At 41.4% G+C, this 19084-nt stretch overlaps 2 protein-coding genes across 3 annotated transcripts; both read left to right on the top strand.

Moving 5' to 3' along the window:
- Positions 1–557: 557 nt before the first annotated feature.
- On the top strand, positions 558–15183 carry espl1 (extra spindle pole bodies like 1, separase). Of its 2 annotated transcripts, none has more exons than XM_086199167.1 (32): positions 558–745; positions 916–1004; positions 1191–1496; positions 1592–2338; positions 2481–2582; positions 2689–2809; positions 2941–3068; positions 3218–3411; positions 3502–3744; positions 4108–4252; positions 4520–4679; positions 4796–4935; positions 5227–5361; positions 5461–5577; positions 5667–5838; positions 5931–6059; positions 6176–6332; positions 6591–6700; positions 7345–8459; positions 8555–8966; positions 9180–9308; positions 10939–11152; positions 11320–11507; positions 11693–11820; positions 12472–12594; positions 12834–12983; positions 13063–13230; positions 13357–13461; positions 13540–13655; positions 13750–13833; positions 14077–14241; positions 14680–15183. In XM_086199167.1, the coding sequence occupies exons 2-32, from the start codon at positions 924–926 to the stop codon at positions 14879–14881; spliced, it is 6486 nt and encodes a 2161-aa protein (XP_086055293.1). In that variant the 5' UTR covers positions 558–745; positions 916–923; the 3' UTR covers positions 14882–15183. The 2 variants fall into 2 exon arrangements, with proteins under 2 accessions (XP_086055293.1, XP_086055294.1); XM_086199168.1 differs by having other exon boundaries at positions 558–815.
- Positions 15184–16015: 832 nt separating this feature from the next.
- Positions 16016–18445, top strand: pfdn5 (prefoldin 5). The gene is made up of 6 exons (XM_086200725.1): positions 16016–16166; positions 17248–17350; positions 17585–17616; positions 17744–17818; positions 17906–18011; positions 18172–18445. The coding sequence occupies exons 1-6, from the start codon at positions 16101–16103 to the stop codon at positions 18255–18257; spliced, it is 468 nt and encodes a 155-aa protein (XP_086056851.1). The 5' UTR covers positions 16016–16100; the 3' UTR covers positions 18258–18445.
- The last annotated feature ends 639 nt before the right edge of the window (positions 18446–19084 follow it).

The following is a 19084-nucleotide window of genomic DNA, read 5'->3' as shown; positions in this document are numbered from 1 at the left end:
TAATAATAAAAAAGTTATTTTCTATTTCCATGAGGAGACACTATGATTAATCTGTCCTCAAACACAATGGGTTCCCTGATGGCCCATTCTTCTGAAAATCTGGTGAAAATCTTTCTCATTTTTGTGTAGTCTGTAGTGACATATATGCAAACAAACAACAACCAAAGACATGACACCTTAGCGGAGTCACCACCCAACACATTATAAGGACAACAATCACTGCAGTTCACATTGTCACAGAGAATTAAATCACTTCACCTACAAACATTTATTCCAATACTTCCAAAACAAGATACTGTCTTATCTTATTTTTTCCAAACAATGCTACTTGTTGTGCTTTTATTTTCCAGTGGGTTTTTTTTCTATTGTAACAGCACCACAACAGAACATTGCAGAAACTGTTAGTCAGCATAAAAAGGAGTGTTTCTATCGTAGCGTTACTATGAGTAATTATGTTTTATTGGAATGCGAATGCACTGCTCCTGACATTCTGAGTACTGCATGGGAACGAAAACTACAATTCCCGTAGGTCCTTGTGTTTCCTGGGTAAAGCGGATGTGCTGTATGATTCGTTAGCAGTCGGCTTTCAAATGTAGTGCGCGGGGGTGCAGTTCCCACAACTATCGAGGAGGATTTCATTCTGTTCATTTAAAGTTTAGCAGCAACCGTTACGCTGTTTCAGTTGTGTCACAATGAACAAAAGGGACATTTATCTGCTGTAAATAAAAAAGCTCTCTCATTTGAAGTAAGTCACTGTTGACTCCTACTGTTGACGCTAGCGAACGACAGTTTAGCAACGTCAGTGTAGTCATATTGTGAGTAACCTCGTCGCTAGCCAAGCTAACTAGCCTTTATCGAAGGTAGAAGTTAATATGCTTGAACCCTAACTAAAGTGCGTTTGTTTTGTTTTTACAGTTGTCACCATGAAGTGTTTGAAAGTGGACGAGTACATCAAGCGGACAGCCTCCGTGAAAGAGACGCAGCTTTTACTTCAAGAACTGGAGGTCAGCATCATGAATTATTAACTTGCTAACTTGAAGTCAGTCCATATTACCGGAACATAGAAGTAAAAGAAAACCTGGTGTACGCTGTCATATCGATAAACTTGATACAGACAACTCAAATTCATTGTAAATGTGTATATTAATGTAAAAAACAGAATCTAAACCTGTTTTTGGGACATTTTTTAGTGCTATGTGAAGAGCCGACCTGGACTTCAGGGCCGCACACTTTGTGACAGGATCATCAGAGCCTGTAACCATCAACTTGAAACTTCTGGATCCCCTGACTTGGAACATGTCAGTCTCTTGGTGAAGCTGGTGGAGCTCTCACTTCATGGTTATGATGATTCAGTAACACTTGTTGCTCAGAACAGTCCACTGTACATGGAAAAGATCATTTTCCATATTATCAAGAAGCTCAGCTCTCTGGAAATCTACAGTGCTTGCAGCCATGTGGTGGGACTGCTTTACAGCAGGCTTATTCCCATTCAACAGGTTTGTATCACCTTCTCTTTGTGGTATATTCCAGTCACAATCTGCATGCCTGCTTATTTGGTATTAACAAGGTGATGCTGTTCCGTGACCCTCAGGTTGAGGGCTACTATGTCCTTGTGCGGAGCTGCTTCTCGGTTGTCTGGAACGGACTCTCTGCTGCCAAAGACAGGAAGATCCTGAGTCCACGGGACAGACTGCACAGCCAGATTCAAGCCCTGAGCTTCCTTCTGTTATTGAATAAAGAAAGTGCAACTCCCTCTAAAGCTCCGATATACATGGAGGATGCAATGAGTGAATTTGAGAGAAGCTGTGAAGCAGTAAAAGAAGACGATGCTTCTTTTCTTCTTCAGGAGATAAACGCACTTTTCTCTAGATGTGTGACTAGTGGTAGAGGATGTGAGGGGGATGGGTCCAAACAATCTATGGACTCGTCGGTTATATATACATTTTATGAAGTAGTGATCATTATGATTAAGGGGCTTTGTAAAACAAGTCACCACAAACTGGCCTCCATCTCTCTGACTGAAATTGAGAGCAAAGTCAGGGGCTGTGTGGACTGTCAGTCGACTGCTCTTGTCCTGGGCAAATGGGCGATAAAAATTCATTCTCAGATGAAATCTGGAGAGGAGAGTCCCCAGGCTTTGACAGAGTGTGCCAGGACCTTGAGGGCTCTCTCATCTGACCTTGGGGATCGTGAAGCTCACACTGCCCTGGAAGGATGCAGACTGGTGGTGTGGGCTGTAGAGAGTGGCCACAGCAAGGGCCTGAGCACACCTCTGCTCTTGGCCTGGTTTTCTTTTGTTGAGGAACACCAAGATCTGATGATGAAAGTCCTTAAGAGGGTGAGTGTGAGCTGTTAAGATAAACTACTGATAGTGGAAATAACCACCAACTTCAGCTCCAGGGGAATTGCTGTTTAGATTTAGCGATACGTTTTTCACTGCATTTTTGAAGGGGAAATTGTTTGATTTGCTTAATTTACAGAGTTCAACATGTCAGGCTGAGGAGAGCAGACTGCAGCAGACCCTCTGCTCCAGTTTTTACCAAGGCTTCGTATTTGCTTATGAGAGCATGCAGGCATCACAGGTGAGGCTACTTCTACAAAACTGAACATGTGGCAGAAGTGATGTCGCTGGAGTGGCACCAGTTGTTGGATTGTAATTTTGTTCTCATTGGGATTTGTGGTTGTCAGCTGGAGGACAATGATAAACTGGACCGTGTACTGTTATACTGCCAAGCCACAGCTGGACAGATGATGAGCGAACTGCAAAAGCTGTCATTGCCTCAATATGATAGCCTTCTCATGAAAGCAGGTGATTATTATGGGTTTAATAGCATTCTAGTTGCTCATTAATGTTCTCAGGATATTTGAAATGAAAGATTACAAGTAAATAAAGTATAGCCTCTTGATATGATCATTTATTTCTTATTCTGTGCTTTGTAGTGATTGCTGTGAGCAACCTAGCTTGTGGGCTGTTCAACCGGCGTTTGTATGACCAGGCCTTCACACTGGTTGAGATCCTCTGTAAGGATCTATGCAAGAACTGCCCCACCTCGCTTTCTATTGACAGGGTGAGCTTTTTAAACATGCCCTGTGTTTATCTTGTCTCACGTGATTGTGGTATTTAGAATGTGCCTTATTTGAATCTTCCAAAGTTTAAAGGAAATGTGTTTTAACATCCAACTTTTAATTATTCTCTGTCCGTCTCATCTTTTCCTAGTTGAGCCGACCCTTCATGCTGGCTGTTCAGACTTCTCGGAAGGGTGGGCACCTGGAGCGAGCCCTGGACTGGGTGATCCTGTGGCTGAAGGCTCTGGGGGACAAAATAACCACACACATGGCTGAACCCGTCTCTTTATGGGTGAAGACGAAAACTGACGCAGCACGAAACTCCGAGGAGGACATCCGACTCAGGTGCAGACAAGTCTCTAGATTGTTCAACCTTCTACGGTGCGGCTATTATATCTAGAACAAAAGAATGAAAAAAGTGTTTAACCATTACAGGACACTGCGTGATGGTTTTGGTCCTGATGTTCCTGATGAAGGAATCATGCTTCGTCTTTTGGACGAGGAGCTGCGTGCCTATAAGGAGGTGGTGGGGGACACTGCTCAGGAGCGTTACAACACTCTCTGTGATCTGTTGGACATCTGTCATGAGGAGAGCTCCTACACTCACCTGCGTGCTGTCTACCTCTGTGAAATGGCCCAAGTTGTGTGCTTCCAGGATTTCAGTGAACAGACTGAGTGGTAAGAGTTTCACTTGTATCATTTACAAAGTACGGTTGCAGATGAGACTTTCACTTATGAAATACAAAAAAATTAAACTCAACAGTGCAGAGTGCAACGTGAATAAGAGCTGAATGATTCAGACGAACCTGCTTCTGATGTTATAAAGCAAAGGCAGTGAATTTGTGTGTGACACATAAGCAATCTTGTGGGTGTAATTAATTATTTTGCTAAGGCTGAGCCAAAGTGCTTACATCAGCATTTACTTTAATTCTGTAAATGGGGAGCACATATTGTTTCTTCTTTTTTTTTTTTCATTCTCTTGTTATTTATCAGGGCAAAACATACTGATTGTATTGGATTTGATGTCTCTTAACTTCACAGCACAGCAGTTGATTTTACCCATGAAGCTCTACGGCTGTTAGAGGAGGAACCAGAGACTCCAGAGAATGCTGACACACTGAGGGATGACAAAGCTCATGCTTTACTTTGGCTCTATATCTGCACTCTGGAGAAGAATCTTCAAGAGGTGAGCACTGACTGATCTATCATGGTATCACTCAAAGATTTGTTTAGTACTATTTTCATTTGGTTGCATAGAATGTTTTAAAATTAAAAGAAATGACATGTAAGCAAAACTGATATTAGAAGCAGCAGTGTTATTTTTAGCCTGTTCTTACATGTACCTGCTGTAGGGATGGAGTACTGGTATCAGCTGTTAGCTGGACTGAAATCTTGTTGTTGTTCAATTAAGTGTCTTATGATGACTAAAGGATTTGTATGTCTTTTTTGACAGGCCATCGACAGGGACAGGAAGCTTCGAGAGTTGCGTGAGCAGACGCGGTTTGTGGAAAATGCCATCGGGACCAATGATTTTGATTATGAAGACAAGCAGAAGACACGGGACAACATCCTGGTCTACGAAGGCCTGCATTTCAGCCTGGCTGCAGAGAACAGTAAGAACACCTATTTTTAAATGACCTGCTTTGTTACCAGTATTATATGAATTATTCTGTAATCCGTTGTTACTAATCTCATCATTTACTGGCTTTATGCAATTTCTCCTGTAAAGAGTTGTGTAAACCTTTGGAAAGAGCACTCAGTGAGTGGTCCGCTCTTCTGCATCGTCAAGTTCTGCACTCTGTGAGGAACCCGAGACAGACCTCTAGCTCCATTGGTGTGACTGCAGCTCTCTTCAGACTCATGGGAAAGGTAACGATTCAAATTTTTTGGTTGATACTAAATGTATCCATTCTCCCGCTTGTGCAGTAGAAAGTGTGAAATGTTCATGAAGAAATCACTGTTTAAAAGCATTCAGCTCTTCATCGTGCAATCTTTGAATAAGCACAAATTTAGTCATATAAACTTAAGAAGCAACCTTTTTTCTTTTTTTTTACATATGTCTTCACTTCTAAATAGAGTTCTGCCAAATACGGAACCATATTATATGACCCTATATGTTCAGACCACTGTGTGATAATCAATTAAACTTGTCTTGTGTAGCCTCTTAAGGCTTTGGAAGCTTACCAGCTCGCTATTGGACTTTCCCACCAACTTGCTGACGCCCAAGGAGGAGCCAGCTCCCTCTGTCAATCAGCCAGCCTCCTGCTGGATGTGGGCTCCCCTGAACTGGCTTTGGTAACACAATTCTGCAAAGATCTCATTGATTCCAAACTTTTTATTCTAGATATTTATCAGGCCGGTTTTACTTGAATTACGTTTTTCCTGATGTTTTAGGCTCAACTAGAACGAGCAGAGAAAATCATGACCTTGGATGCTTCTTTTGAGGGACCTTCTTCTCTCTCCATGCTGGTCACATTGTTGAAAGCTCAGTACTGTTACAGCACAGGACAGGTAGGTCATGTGTGCTTGTAGCATTAACTTAGATTACATTACTACCATATGTAGTCAGAATAGGTGTTTCATATTACGTTTCTCGGTAGGTGGATCGAGGGGTGCCTCATCTGTGTGATGTGCTTAAAGAAGTCAATGAGCAGAGGCAGTCAAAGAGCTGGTATTTGCTGCGTGCTCGAGCGCTCCAAACCTGCAGCTCCTACCTGAGTTTGGACACGGATGCACTGCCACAAACCCAGCGAGGCCGCATCACACATCATGGTTGGCATGTTCTCTTCATCTGATCAGATGGTTTACTTTTTCAATCACCATGGAGCTGTAACAAAATTAAAGCTTGTCTTTATTCATCATAGGTATAAACAGCCCAGACACTGCCCTGTATGAAAGTCTGAAGCTTCTCAGCAGCCTGCTGGTCACGTTAGTTGGAAAAGGCCTATATGGGACTAATGGCAGCAGCTCAGACATGCGCTTTATTGACCAAGGTATGTTTGTTTTACATGAATTAAACTGTACACGAGCGCCAGTGCATCTAATACTTAACTGGCTCTTGTTTTGGTGCTCAGTGTTGACCCCATCCTTTTCCCTCCCATCTGAGCAGGTGATAACCTGGTGTTGAAGTGGCAGCTGCTGTCAGAGCTGTTAAGCTGCTCTATGAAGATGGTGGCTGTGAGGAGCAGTTGTGGGGCCATCAATGATGCCAGACTCCAGTGCCTAGAAGCCCTTAAACTGGCCATTAAGCTGCAAGCGCTCAGCCAGTATGTACTACACACCAGTGGGTTCACTGGTATAACTGACTCAGTGTATCCCATCAAAGAAGCATCTGTATTTAAGCAGTTTTTGGATACAGTTAGCATCTTGGCTGGATCAGTGCATGTTTTCTGGGCCCATCCCGGATCATCTCATGATAGAACACAAACCAATACAGTCCATGTTGATTAGGCACCATCTTCTCTGCCATAATTCCAAATGTTAGGATTCTTGTTGTGATGTATATATTTTGGTCATCATCTTAGATGTGCTGAGCTGCTGGTGGTGAAAGCAGAGTTGGAGCTGATGCAAGGAGAGAGAGAGGAAAGTGGATTTGATTTAGACAAAGTCAGGACCCTTCTGGAACATTGCACAGGTTTGTTAAATGAACAGCACCACCACTTCAAAATAGGCTGATATGTTTTAGCATTATATTTAACTAGACCCTAGCATTAATCTGTATTTTGCAGCCCTGGGATGGTAATAAATATGTGCTTGACAATTAATTAAAAAAAAAGACCTAATTGCAAGGACATGGAAAAGACAAACAAAAAGCCCCAATACTAAATAACACATTCGGTTCAGAGAAGAAGTCTTTCCAGTAATAAAAAATGAAATCATGAACATGAAATTGTTAATACATTAAATCAATTAGAATAAATAGGTTTGTGAAGTAAAATCAAGATATGCTTTTTCGTAATACTACTAAGAAGAAACTTACTCTGGCAATGTTTTTACCTTTAGCAACTTGTTCCCGGGCATCATATTTAAATCTTCTCTGCTGTGTTTGTAGTCTTTTTTTTTTTTTGCTGGAGAGATTTTTTTTTCTTTTTGCTGCAAAAAAAAAAAAACAAAGTACAGAGATAAATGCATCTACATCAGTTTCTGCATTTCTTATTTTTGCAAAATTTTGATTGTAATCACAAACTTTTTTAATATGTGGATTGCTATCAAAAAAATGTCTTGCCTCAGTTTACTGTCCCTTCCCTTTGAGTTCTACCACTGAGTTCTTTTCCTCAGATTTTTTGGATGAAGAAGCGAAGACAGAAATCAAAATCAAACCAAGGAAAGGTCGTCCAGCACAGAAGTCTCAGTCTCCCTCACCTTTCCTTGAGGATGAGGGCATCCTGAGCACGAGGTGGATTGCCAAAGAACCTGTTGTGAGGGATCTAGCCAGCTCTCCACCTCTCAAAGCCCAACCTCGTTGCTGGCTCTCGTCCCTTGCACATGAACCTTCCTGCTGTTGTCCCTGCTGCTCAGAGCCCTGTTTAGGCCGTGTCACTGCTCGCTGGGCTGCTACACAGGCTGATCTGGTACTTCAGCTTGACCCTGCTGAAGACAAAGCAAGTTTGAAACTTCAGTGGGCAGCATTAGCTCGCTGTAAGAATGTCACTGCTAAACTCCAGGCTAAATTGTCTAAACTCTTCCCTCACTGTGGCACCACCAAATGCCTCCCTAAACCCTCCCTGATGCAGGACGTGGTGGGCAGTGTGTACCTTCGCATGGCCCTTTCTGGGCTGGAACCCAGACATAACAAGCTGTCTGGTATATGGAAAGTACTTGAAGCTGGCTTAGCATTTGTTGATACCAAGCCCTCTCCAGTGCTAAGACCTATAAGAGCAGGCCTTATGGCAGCCAAAGCTGTAGTGTCACTGGTCACCATGGCTGCCAAAAAGGACTGCAGGCCAGAGGAGCTTTTCTCAAATGCTTGGACTTGGAATGCACCAAAAGAAGATAAAGAACTGAATTTGGAACAGAAAACAGTTCCTCAGTCATCCTCCCTTAAGAAACCTAAAAATGTGACTATTCCTGAAAAAAAAAAGGAGGTAAAGAAGGTTAAAGTCACCAAACCAAAGATTCAGGTGACGAGCTCCTCTAGCAAAGGAAAAAGTCTGGCTCCCATGACACCAGCAATCATTAAATCCAAGTCCTCTCTGAGGGAGCTTGACTCTTTTGACTTCAACACAGTGGTACCTACTTTGGTTTGTACTCCTGTTCAGAAGGTGAAAGCCCCCATCTCAGTGCAGAAGGCCCCCCAGCTCCAATTTCATGTGTTTGAAGAGTTATCGCCTGATCAACACAAAGCGCTGCCTGTGCCCGCTGCCCCCAGACGCACAAAGAAATCTCGATTCAAGGTGGGTGTCCGTTCATAAGAGAGACTCTGCTGTTACAAAACTAAACAACTTTTTTGTTTGAATATTTTTTTGTTCTTTCTATTATCTCAATACAGGTGGAGTTTAGTGATGAGAGTGATTCAGAAGTCCAGGCAGAAGCCAAAGAACAAATGGATCTCCCTAAAAAGAGAACCACTGCAAGAAAAGCTGCTCCCAAATGTAAAACTGGTCCAGATCCACCTGCTGAGAAGGTCCCCCCTCAGAGACTAGTTAAGAGTAAGACTAGCGTTCAACGGCCTCGGGCCACTTCTTCTGGGGATGACAAGACTTCGGTCTGTCAGCCTGCCCCGACAAGAAGAGGAAAAAGCAGAAGGGAGCTCTCCAAAAAAGAGTCCGAGTTTCTGGAGGATCCAGACAAAATGAGAACCATCATTGAGGAAAATACTGAAGTACTGGACTTGAGCATTGAGCTGCTTAGGACTTCAGACACTGAGACAGAAAATAACCCCGCTTCAAGTAAAGACATCGGTAAGCAAATTCAGTGTCTTATCACTTCTGATCAGAAAGTTCATAGTATTTTTAGTGTGTTGTAAGCAATTACATTGGCAATGTTAAATCTCTTAATTTTGGGTTGATCCTGCTGAAGTTCCACTTAAGTTTTTGAGATTTTACTGAGCTCACTGTGAAGATAATCAGGGACAATTATACCAGAGCTCTAACTTCTCTTCTCACTCTTTTTAGACGTAGACTTGGAAGTTTTGCGGAGGGATATGTGTTGCGATTTGGAGAGAGACGACTATTTTGAACTCAGGAGTCGAGGTCAACTGAGAGGCCCTCAAACCCCCCTTCCTCGTCCAGACAGCAGGCCAGGTGAGGTTTCACTGCTGCTCTCATATGATGGCAAAGCAAAAGAGGCTGTAGCCATTATAAGGATGAATGCGCTCCCTAGAATTAATATAGAAAGTTCCATGATACCACTCGCTCCTCCAGTGGGAATTTGGGAAATATTATACAAACATGTTAACAAATTCATCTTGAAGGGCAAGAAGCCTTGTTTAAAAATTCCTACTCTCCAGTGAAATAGAAGGGGCAGAGGGTTGTCATTACCAAATTTTAAAATCTATTCCTAGGCTTTCACTCTTCGCCCACTCACTACGAGGTTTAATTCCACAGCAAATGTCTCGTAGCATAAATGAGAAGAAAACAGTGCATCCATGGTCTCTCAGAGAGGTGCCATTATCTAATTTAACAATTAAAATGTGCAAGTTGCAATTTGGTGCAGTTATCTCATCTGAACTCAACTTGGCATTGTGTGGAAATGCTATGTAACATTACAACTCAGCGGCACTTGAACACCCCAATTTTTAATCTTAGTTTACAAATTAAGGGCAGACCCATCCAATTCCCACAATGGAGAGATCGGAGGATTCATCTGCATCACATGCTTAGTGACGTTTATGATGGAAATGGCCTGCGCCACATTTCAAGATATAAAGGCTCGTTTTAATGTACAGAACATATCTTTTTTTCTTTTACTTGCATATGAGGGCTGCACTTAAGGTGCAAAGTGTACCAAATGAAGTCAGCTTAGCTGAACATCCCTTCTTTGAGCTCTGAGATCAGTTGAAAACAAGGGGCGTGGTCACTACCATGTCAACATGTTTTTAAAAATTCCTATAAAGCTTTAGTCCTAGATGCAACATTGGAGATGGGACATACTAGATTGGGACCCAAACTTTGACTGGAATGATGTATGGACTAATATAATATCATCCTCCAGAAACCCAGATCATCAGCTTATTCATTATCAATCCGTGCACGGTACTTATTTGACACCCTTTAGGCTTTATCGTATGAAGGTCCTGGACAACTCTTTTACACATTATGCCCTCAGAATAAACCGGGGGCTTTCATGCATATGATCTGGGAATACCAACCTGTTGCCAAAAGTTGGCGGCACAAAATGTTCTGGTAAACCCTCAAACGTTCATTGTAAATAACTTATCCACAATAAACACATCACAATGTGAAAAACTGGCTGGCTGACAGCAACAAAAAATATAATTGCAGTAAGACGGAAATCACCACATACACCTAATATCTCCCACTGGTATCTGACATTTCTAGATATCATCTGTTTGGAAATATCTGCAGCCCAGATCCATGATGCAAAACAACAAAATATTTTCTTTTGGCATACGGCAGCAGATCAAATTAAAGCCAGACATGAAAGATGAATTTAAGATTGATTTACCTTTTTGCAACTCCCCTTGTCCATTTCTTGATATCAATACCTTTTGTTTTCTCTATAAATGATGATGATTTTTTGCCACTGAAATATTAAAGTCTGAGGGGTGGGTAGGGTAGGGGGGGGATACGTGTATAATGTTTGTTTGACATAATTGTTGATGCCACTGCTTATGAAAAAGAAAATGTAAATAAAAACATTTAGTAAAAACTTTAATCAGAGATTAACTGCAGCCTGCTGTGTATTCTCCAGACAATCTCTCATTAGAAGATGTTCAGTCATTGCTCCGCTCAGCTTGGTTGGCCCTGCAGCACTTCCCCCCTCAGTCCATCTTCCCAACCCTCTGTGCTCTTCTGGCCTTATCCACGGGGCAGCAGGACCCCTCAACTACAGCAATGCTGCACTCACAGTCTCTGGGCATCACAAGCCGTCATCGCACCATCAGACATGTTGCCAACTGTCTCAGGTAAGCAGATATAGCAGATATATACAGTAGTGCCCGGCCATCATTTCCCGTGTAGTAGAACTTAGTCTGTGTCGGTATTGGCAGTATTGGGTGGCTCATGATCAATATTTTTCCCTAATTGCATTCAAATGTTGTTGAACATTCGCGTTGTGTTGTTATTTTAATAGAAAGCTGAAGAAGACCTCCACTGAGTTATCAGACAAGATGGAGGCTCTGACTCTGGATGAGCCCGCTGGCACCGATCAGAGGTTGTCTCAGCTCGAGAACATCTTTGCCTTTCCAACCGCCGACTCTCCTACCTACCCCCAGAGCCACTGCCAAGAGTTCAGACAACAACTTCAACAGCTTCCCTCAGGTGAAATCTCACCTAAACATCGATTTTGAAAAATATAGGCTTGATTGTTGTATTTGGGATTCTTGGTTTCTTTCCTTTTAAGATTACTAAATAAATGAGATAGTTTGTATTAAAAATAAGAATGGGTTGTTTGTATTTTTATCTTCTTAATGATTATTTTTTTATCAAATTTGTTGTTGTTTCAGGGGTGACCGTATGTGTGATGTCAGTTCTTGGAGTGAAATCTCGGGAAATGGGCGACTGCATCATGCTGTCACGTCTTGAAAAGGGATCCGCCCCTGTCACCGTCCACATCCCCACCTCCACAGAGCAGGTGAGGACGAGTAGAACTGTCACACCATTAGTTTCAAACCACATCCCAAGTCAAGTGACAACCACATGCATGTGATTTTATCAATATGGATAAACTGGTGAACTTCCGAACTTTGTCACACTCACACTTGTCTGTCAGGAAAGAGTAACGCTTCCCCACAAGTGTGGTTTTTGCAATGGAATCTGACTGAAATAAAACAAAAAAGGAGTCATAAATATCACCATCCGACTCATCAAATATCTGAAGGTAGCAACTAACAAACTTGCTTGATTGGGAACAACAAACAACTCTGATGGATTTCTTTGACGTTTGATTCATGTTCCTCTCCTTTCGATGAGCTCTTAAAAATGTCAACATTCCTGATGAATCCACCGACAGTTGTGGTGGGCAACATTTTTACAAACCCACCACAATGCTAAAAGCTTTTTGAGTGACTACATATGTCCATATGCCTGGCTCTTTGAAGTATGCATGGACGAAAGCAGCACTAAATGACAAAGTACTTAATGTTGAAGTAACACCCAGCTCCTAAGTAAGTTTTTCTACCCCACATAAAATGTGAGAATACTTATGCAACAATATGCAAGGTTGATTTTTATGAATTCATAATGTGATATGAACATCCTATATGATGCCTTTGTCTGTGTGAAGCACTCCATCAGATGGCTGGTCCAGGAGATGGATGGCATCCAGATGGAACAGAAGGTTGTGAGCTGCGTGTCAGAGAAAGTCAAGTGGTGGGAGGGCCGCCGAGCGCTTGACTCTCGAGTTGAGGTAGGTGGTGTTGAGCAATGAGGACATTACTGTGGAGTAGCACAGAGTTTCGACATCCACTCAGCTCACCTGTAACAGCTCTTTTGATTTTAAAACACTGAGCCAGAAAAGTATGTTTCCAGACAAGCGACCTGGAGGAGAGGTTTCTATTTGGGTTTATCAAAGAGAATGCCAAATTAAGTATCCATTTGAATGCCAATATTGTTTTTGTCTTCAAACTCTTCTGTTCTTTTTTTCAGCAACTGTTGAAAGAGATGGAGGGACTGTTGGGATGTTGGAAGAGCTTGCTTCTACCTCAGTCATCTGACCCCAAGCTGTCCTCACAGGCCCAGCACCTTCACCAGGCCTTGTCTGCCAGGGGGGTGACAACCAGCAAGGAGATGTTAATGGTGAGTTTTCAGATCTATTATCATCTGAAAAGCAGTCGGAGAAGGAAACAGAGGCTTATACTTGTGGGTTTTGTTCCAGGCTGTGTTGTCCGCATCCCCCGCGCTCTCCCAGAAAGACCTCAACAGGTTTGCCCAGGGAGTTTCTCCCCAGTGGGACTCGGAGTGTGACCAGCTTTTCCATACTGCTGTTTCCCAGCTCGCAAACAGGAAGGAGCCCCACGGCCATGTGGTTCTCATTCTGGACAAGGTTGGCTTCTTCATCTCCATTAGATACTGAATCCTGTACTTAAATCTGTCCATTGGGATGCTCTGAGAGTCAATATGGCATTTCTGAAGTGTAGAAACACCAATTTCTGTCTTGTTCCCTGTGCAGTACCTTCAGAAACTGCCATGGGAGAGCATCTTCATCTTGAGATCTCGCTCTGTAAGCCGAATGCCATCTTTGCACTCGCTCATTGGACTGAGCGTCCAGAAAGAGGTATGAATAAGCCTGTGTCCTTTTAACAGTATATGTGGTACAGATGTTCAGTACTGAGTGTATCACCTTCTGCTTCAGACTGACCCTCACTCCATCCTGAAGCACGGGGTGGACACAAAGAAGGTCTTTTATGTGCTTGACCCTGATGCCAATTTAGAGAACTCACAGGACCGATTCAAGGACTGGTTTACCAGGTGAGAGTAATACTCCCAACAATTAATAGAAATATTTGATGTGTTGGTAAGTTCTCAGTCTCACGTTCATGTTCATGTCTCTTCTCTTTTTAAGTAAACTGGACTGGGAGGGTGTATGTGGAGTTGCTCCGGACTCTGGTCAGCTGGAAAGCGCTGTTGCCACAAAGGATCTGTACATGTGAGTTTTGAGGATATTAGACGAAGGGAACAATCATTGAAATCCACATAAAATGCTCTGCACCCATAGGTTGATTTAGTTCGTGAGGTGAAAACATCAACACCTTGGTTAAGTAAATGGATGTTTGGGCACCCCTGCTGTAGCGGTTTTCAGTTCCATTTGATTTGTGAATTTTTCCTCTCTGACATTTTTTTTCTCCACTGTCTTTGCCGTCCATGTCCCGCTGACCTCGGGATGCTTCAGTTTTGTGGGTCACGGTGCAGGGGCTCGGTTCCTCGACAGCCAGGCGGTGCTGAAGCGGCAGATGAGAGCAGCATCTCTGCTCTTTGGCTGCAGCAGCGCTGCTCTGGCAGTGCGAGGAGATCAGGAGGGTCAAGGCATCATCCTCAATTACCTCATAGCTGGCTGGTGAGTTACTGAATCAGGACGCATTCATACATGGACATCTGGGCAGAAATATTTTGTCTTGGTTGTAGTTGCCACTATGAATTTACCATTTGTATTATCAACTGCCAGTGCTACTGAAATGATAGTTATGTTTTAATGTAGTTGGGGTGATGAGGGAGTAGAACTCGTGCTGTTGTTGTTTCTCTATATTTGGAAATTGTAAAGAAAAGGAAAAAAATAAGTGCGTGATTTGGACCTATTGCCAATATTATTGAACTGATTTTGTCCAATATCAACTTTTTTTGTACAACAATATGACTTCCACATTTGTATTTAAAAAAAAAAAAATGCACTGTGAATTTTAAAAATGTTTTTATTTGCAAAACATTTTTGAAAACTGTGCCCTCAGATTGATGCCAATATATCGGAAATCGGCTGACTACCTGTTTTATTCCATAGCCCCTTTGTTTTGGGAAACCTGTGGGATGTGACGGATCGAGATATTGATCGCTTCACCAAAGCCTTGCTTGAATCCTGGCTGTCCAATGGATCTGGGGCTCCCCTCCTGGATTATATGGGTCCTTCGCGTCAGGCCACACATCTGAAACACCTCATAGGAGCTGCGCCTGTGGTCTACGGCTTACCTGTCCACCTTCAGTAGCGAGGCTGGTTGACTAAAACAGGATGTAATATTTTATGCTGTGTATACAAATGTTGTTGTCATCAAACAAGTTTGAGGACATGAGGCTTGAAGTTTTTTTTTTTTTCTCCCACTCAAGTTTCAATGAGAAAAGTGCTTAATTTTCTATATTTATAACAATGCTTTCATTTTTAAACACATTTTACTCAGCTCCCAATGATTTTAAACTGCTTTCAAATTTTTAAGGAGTGTTCAATGCACTTTTGATTGAATAGCATCTGAATAAATGTCTTCTTACATGAAATCACTGTCTCTGGAAATTGTGGGTTATTTGCCAGACCTGGATTACTGGAAGCCAGAAAAATATGGATTAAGTTCAACTTCTTTTTGGGTACAAGACCTCAAGTTTCTTATCTGTGGGAACAGTTTCATTATAGAAATTAAATGTTAGTTCAATTGAGGAATGTCTGTCTCGCAATATAAAACATTTTTTCTTTCAACTGTATTATTTTGTAATAACTGGCTTCACGATTTGAAAAATTTAATACTGTGTGAAAGTTTGGTGGAAGAAGTTCAGATTAGTTCTGTTTATGGTTGCAGACTGTCTGCTCTGATGTTTTCAGCCAAAGAAAAGCCAAACTCCTCTGGGTCTACTGTCAGGGAATATTACAGCTGGTAAATGAATAATTATCATTTTGATATCAAGTTATGACAGTTAAAAAAAACAGAAGCAATATTATTTGATGCAGTGATAAAACAAACTAAAACAGCAAGGTTATTTAAATTTAGTGGAAAAAATTAAATTGTGCATATGGTTTTGCCACCGTCCTAGAGGTTGGAGCCAGAAGGTATAACAAGATGTTTTAACACTTAATAGCTAGATTTGACTGCATGTATACGGGCACACTCAGCTTCATAATTAAATACGTATTACTCGTTGGTGAATTCTCAAAGACATGACAGGGCTTTTAGTTGCAGCACCAGTTAATGAATAGTGTATCAGCTAGAGAATTGATTGAATGAATACAGAAGTTCCGTCCGTAAAATGGCCTTTAATAACTCACGGTATAATTTCTATCTTCTCTTATAAAACTGAAGGAATATAACTTGTTCTCAGATTTGATGACGAGGCTTTTTGTGATCCGCAGTAAAGGCTTCTCTCCTTCCATACGGGGGCGCTGTACCTCATTAATCAGCTTCCAACTCTGACCCGGAAACAATCTCACGACACACTCCCAACATGGCCGTGAATCTCGCAGACCTCACTCTGCCTCAGCTGGAGGGACTAAAATCCCAGTTAGATCAGGTAAATTCGACTGTAACGCATTCACGCGGTGACAGCGGTGTCACAAATGTGGGTTTCTGAGAGCGACAACCTGAAGGAGGACGCCCAGTAGGACCTTAGTTAGTTAGTTAGTTAGCTTGACACCGTTAGCCTCTCGTCAACGCGCAGTCACACGCTAACGCTTGCTGAAGTTACATTTGCTTGTTAGAAGATTATTTGGTAATGGTTGTTTTTGTTCTCCAGGTAAACCACTAAAGCGAACATCAGGAATTACATCATTAACACAGTTATAATACGTAGTTGCACTTGTTTTTGGTTGCTATGGAGACACTAATTAACGTGTTTATTACCTGTATTCGTGTCTCCTCTGTCTGCTCAGAGCTATAAACCTTTACAAATTAGTAGAACTTTAATACATGAACCATTCATTTAGACACCAGAGTCACATTACTACATTTTAAAAAATTATGTATCGTTTGCATTACTTGTAATTGTGTATTTAATCCAAGTACTTGTATCAAAGGATTCAGGTGTGTGTGAATGAACAGTTCGGTAAGCAAAAGTCGAGCTCTGATTGTTTACCCCGTAACTCGTAGCCCCGCCCCTCTGATGAGTTCATGCAATCGTTAATGTCGCGGCTCTTTCTCTTTCAAATAATTTTGAAAATGATATTTAATGGCTATCAATAACTCGAATCTATCATTTGATGCATTGTGTATGATACACATCTTAGTAGAGTGGGGTAGAGTTAAGAAAAAAAAACATTTCCCTCCCCTTCACGGTTTTACAAGCACAGACCTTGAAATACATGAAATATTGTTGAAAATCTGAACCTCTAAATTAAAAAAAAAAGACCAAAAATCAGATTATTTGATTATTTTAATGACATTTTCCTACAGACCAGCATAGTTTCTTGTTTTTGTTCTTTTCTGACACCATATTGTATTGTAATTTAATCCATATTGTCATTGTGAGTCCATTTGTACTGTCAGGATGAAGTCATGTCCTCTTGCAGGGAAAGGTTTTTGATTTTTGTCTAATTTTTATTGCTGACTGGTTCTCAATATCTATTTTTTTCACTTATTGTGTGAATCTTTTGCAGGAAATCGAGTTCATCACATCGTCAATAGCTCAGTTCAAAGTTGCCCAATCTAAATTCGTCGACGCAAAAGATAGTTTGAATGTCTTGAACAAAAACAACCAAGGTGGGTGACTTGTCTCTTTACGCTGTGATTTATTTATTTTTTTTAGACATGTGATTTCAGTTACTGACCTAACAAAGCTTTGAAATGTGTTTTCAGTCTCAGACAAAAATGTCTTCCGTTCCATTTGTTAGAAGGATGACTCTTGTTCAGATGTAGCAACAGAATACGGTTCGGTCACAGAAGTGCAGCTCATATTTGTCACATGACCTCACTTTCCTCTCCTCTCTCTTTCAGGCAAAGAATTGCTTGTGCCTCTTACAAGTTCTGTATCTTTTAGTTGTTGTGACACATCTCTGCATGAATGTTTTTCAAATTTTTGAGACGTTTTGGAACACATGCCTTTAATCGAGGTGTCTGTATGAGATCCATCATCCTTGACATTGCTTCTCTCAGATGTACGTCCCTGGAAAATTAAATGATGTGGAACACGTTATAGTGGATGTGGGGACAGGATACTATGTTGAAAAGGTATTTGAAAAGCCAGAAATAATTCAAGCACAAAATTGTTACATTAAATCGTTCATGTAATATCTAATGCATATGTCTGTTTGGTAGAACGTTGATGATTCGAAGGCGTTCTTCAAACGTAAAATAGACTTCCTGACGAAGCAGATAGAGAAGGTTCAGCCGGCCCTTCAGGAAAAGCATGCCATGAAACAAGGTGAGAGCCACATTATCCTCATGTCGTTTTCCAAGTATTGTTATCACCCAAAACATAATTAAAGAGGAAGAGATTCAAGTTCAGACATGTTGAACGTGACTCCAAACAGCACTATTTCCTCACATTCACACCTAATTACCTTCCATCTTCTGTCCTGCAGCGGTGATCGAAATAATGAATATGAAGATCCAGCAGCTACAAAAGAGCCAGCAGGCATCACAGCTGGCAGGGACCACCAAGGCTTAATGATGACGCCTCTTCGAGTGCTTTACTAATTGGGAAGCTTTGAATTTATTTAAAAAAAAATGGCAGGATAAGAACATAACCTCCAAGGAATAAAGACAAAACATGTCTGTTTTCTGTGCACAAACCATGTCATGGTGAAGACGTTGTGCGTACATGCTCCATTTTAGATTAAATTTGTGTTCAAGTAATTCCGGAGTGCTTTTCATTGTGTCCCTTTCACAAAAGGAAGTTAAATGGTTCTTACAGACAACTATTAGGTCCCGTCCATTAACAGGGATGTTCAGGAGTCAAGACCCTGCAGGATTAGTTTATCTTTTTTCAAAAGGTTAGAAAAATAAGTCTGCCTGGCCTAAGAAGATCCTTTTTTTTAAATTGGTAAATGTTTTTTTTTCTTTTACTTCTGTAGAAAAATGTGGATATGCTACAGTTACGAAGTAATTTATATATACCCAGCACTTAGTGATTATGTAGCACTAACTGTGTTGTGTGATGTTGTATGTCTGTTATATAAAAATTTTAAAAAAAATTAAAAAATAAATTTAAAAAAAGGGTGGGGGGGCAACACTTCTTCTGCCACTAGATGGCAGTACCTGTGACCAAATCACAACTGAAGCACTTTTGCGCTTCCTATGGACTTTTCCTTAATTAGGTCTGAATTCTTGCTTGTGTTGTACGTCGCTTTGGACAAAAGCGTCTGCTAAATGAAATTGTAGAATTGTAGAATAATCACTAAGTGCTGGGTCTTGGACCCTCTGACTTATTCTACCCCAAAGAGGAGAAGAGTCAGGTTAAGTGCCTCGGTGCTCTCTGAACAATTGAGTCTTCAA

Source organism: Aulostomus chinensis, chromosome 3 (assembly GCF_037954235.1).
Source record: "Aulostomus chinensis isolate RoL2024-O1b breed Wild chromosome 3, RoL_Achi_v1.0, whole genome shotgun sequence".
NCBI classification, from domain to species: Eukaryota; Metazoa; Chordata; class Actinopteri; order Syngnathiformes; family Aulostomidae; genus Aulostomus; species Aulostomus chinensis.
Note: the sequence above shows the minus strand (reverse complement) of the source record. Positions and strands in the feature narration are given on the sequence as shown.

Excerpts from the sequence above, each read along its gene's own strand:
- pfdn5 (XM_086200725.1), top strand. The coding sequence starts at position 16,101 with ATGGCCGTGAATCTCGCAGACCTCACTCTGCCTCAGCTGGAGGGACTA. Across the intron at positions 16,167-17,247 it reads TAAAATCCCAGTTAGATCAG|GAAATCGAGTTCATCACATC; the intron begins GTAAATTCGACT and ends AATCTTTTGCAG. Across the intron at positions 17,351-17,584 it reads CTTGAACAAAAACAACCAAG|GCAAAGAATTGCTTGTGCCT; the intron begins GTGGGTGACTTG and ends TCTCTCTTTCAG.
- espl1 (XM_086199167.1), top strand. The coding sequence starts at position 924 with ATGAAGTGTTTGAAAGTGGACGAGTACATCAAGCGGACAGCCTCCGTG. Across the intron at positions 2,583-2,688 it reads AGAGCATGCAGGCATCACAG|CTGGAGGACAATGATAAACT; the intron begins GTGAGGCTACTT and ends TGTGGTTGTCAG. Across the intron at positions 12,595-12,833 it reads CGCTTGACTCTCGAGTTGAG|CAACTGTTGAAAGAGATGGA; the intron begins GTAGGTGGTGTT and ends TCTTTTTTTCAG.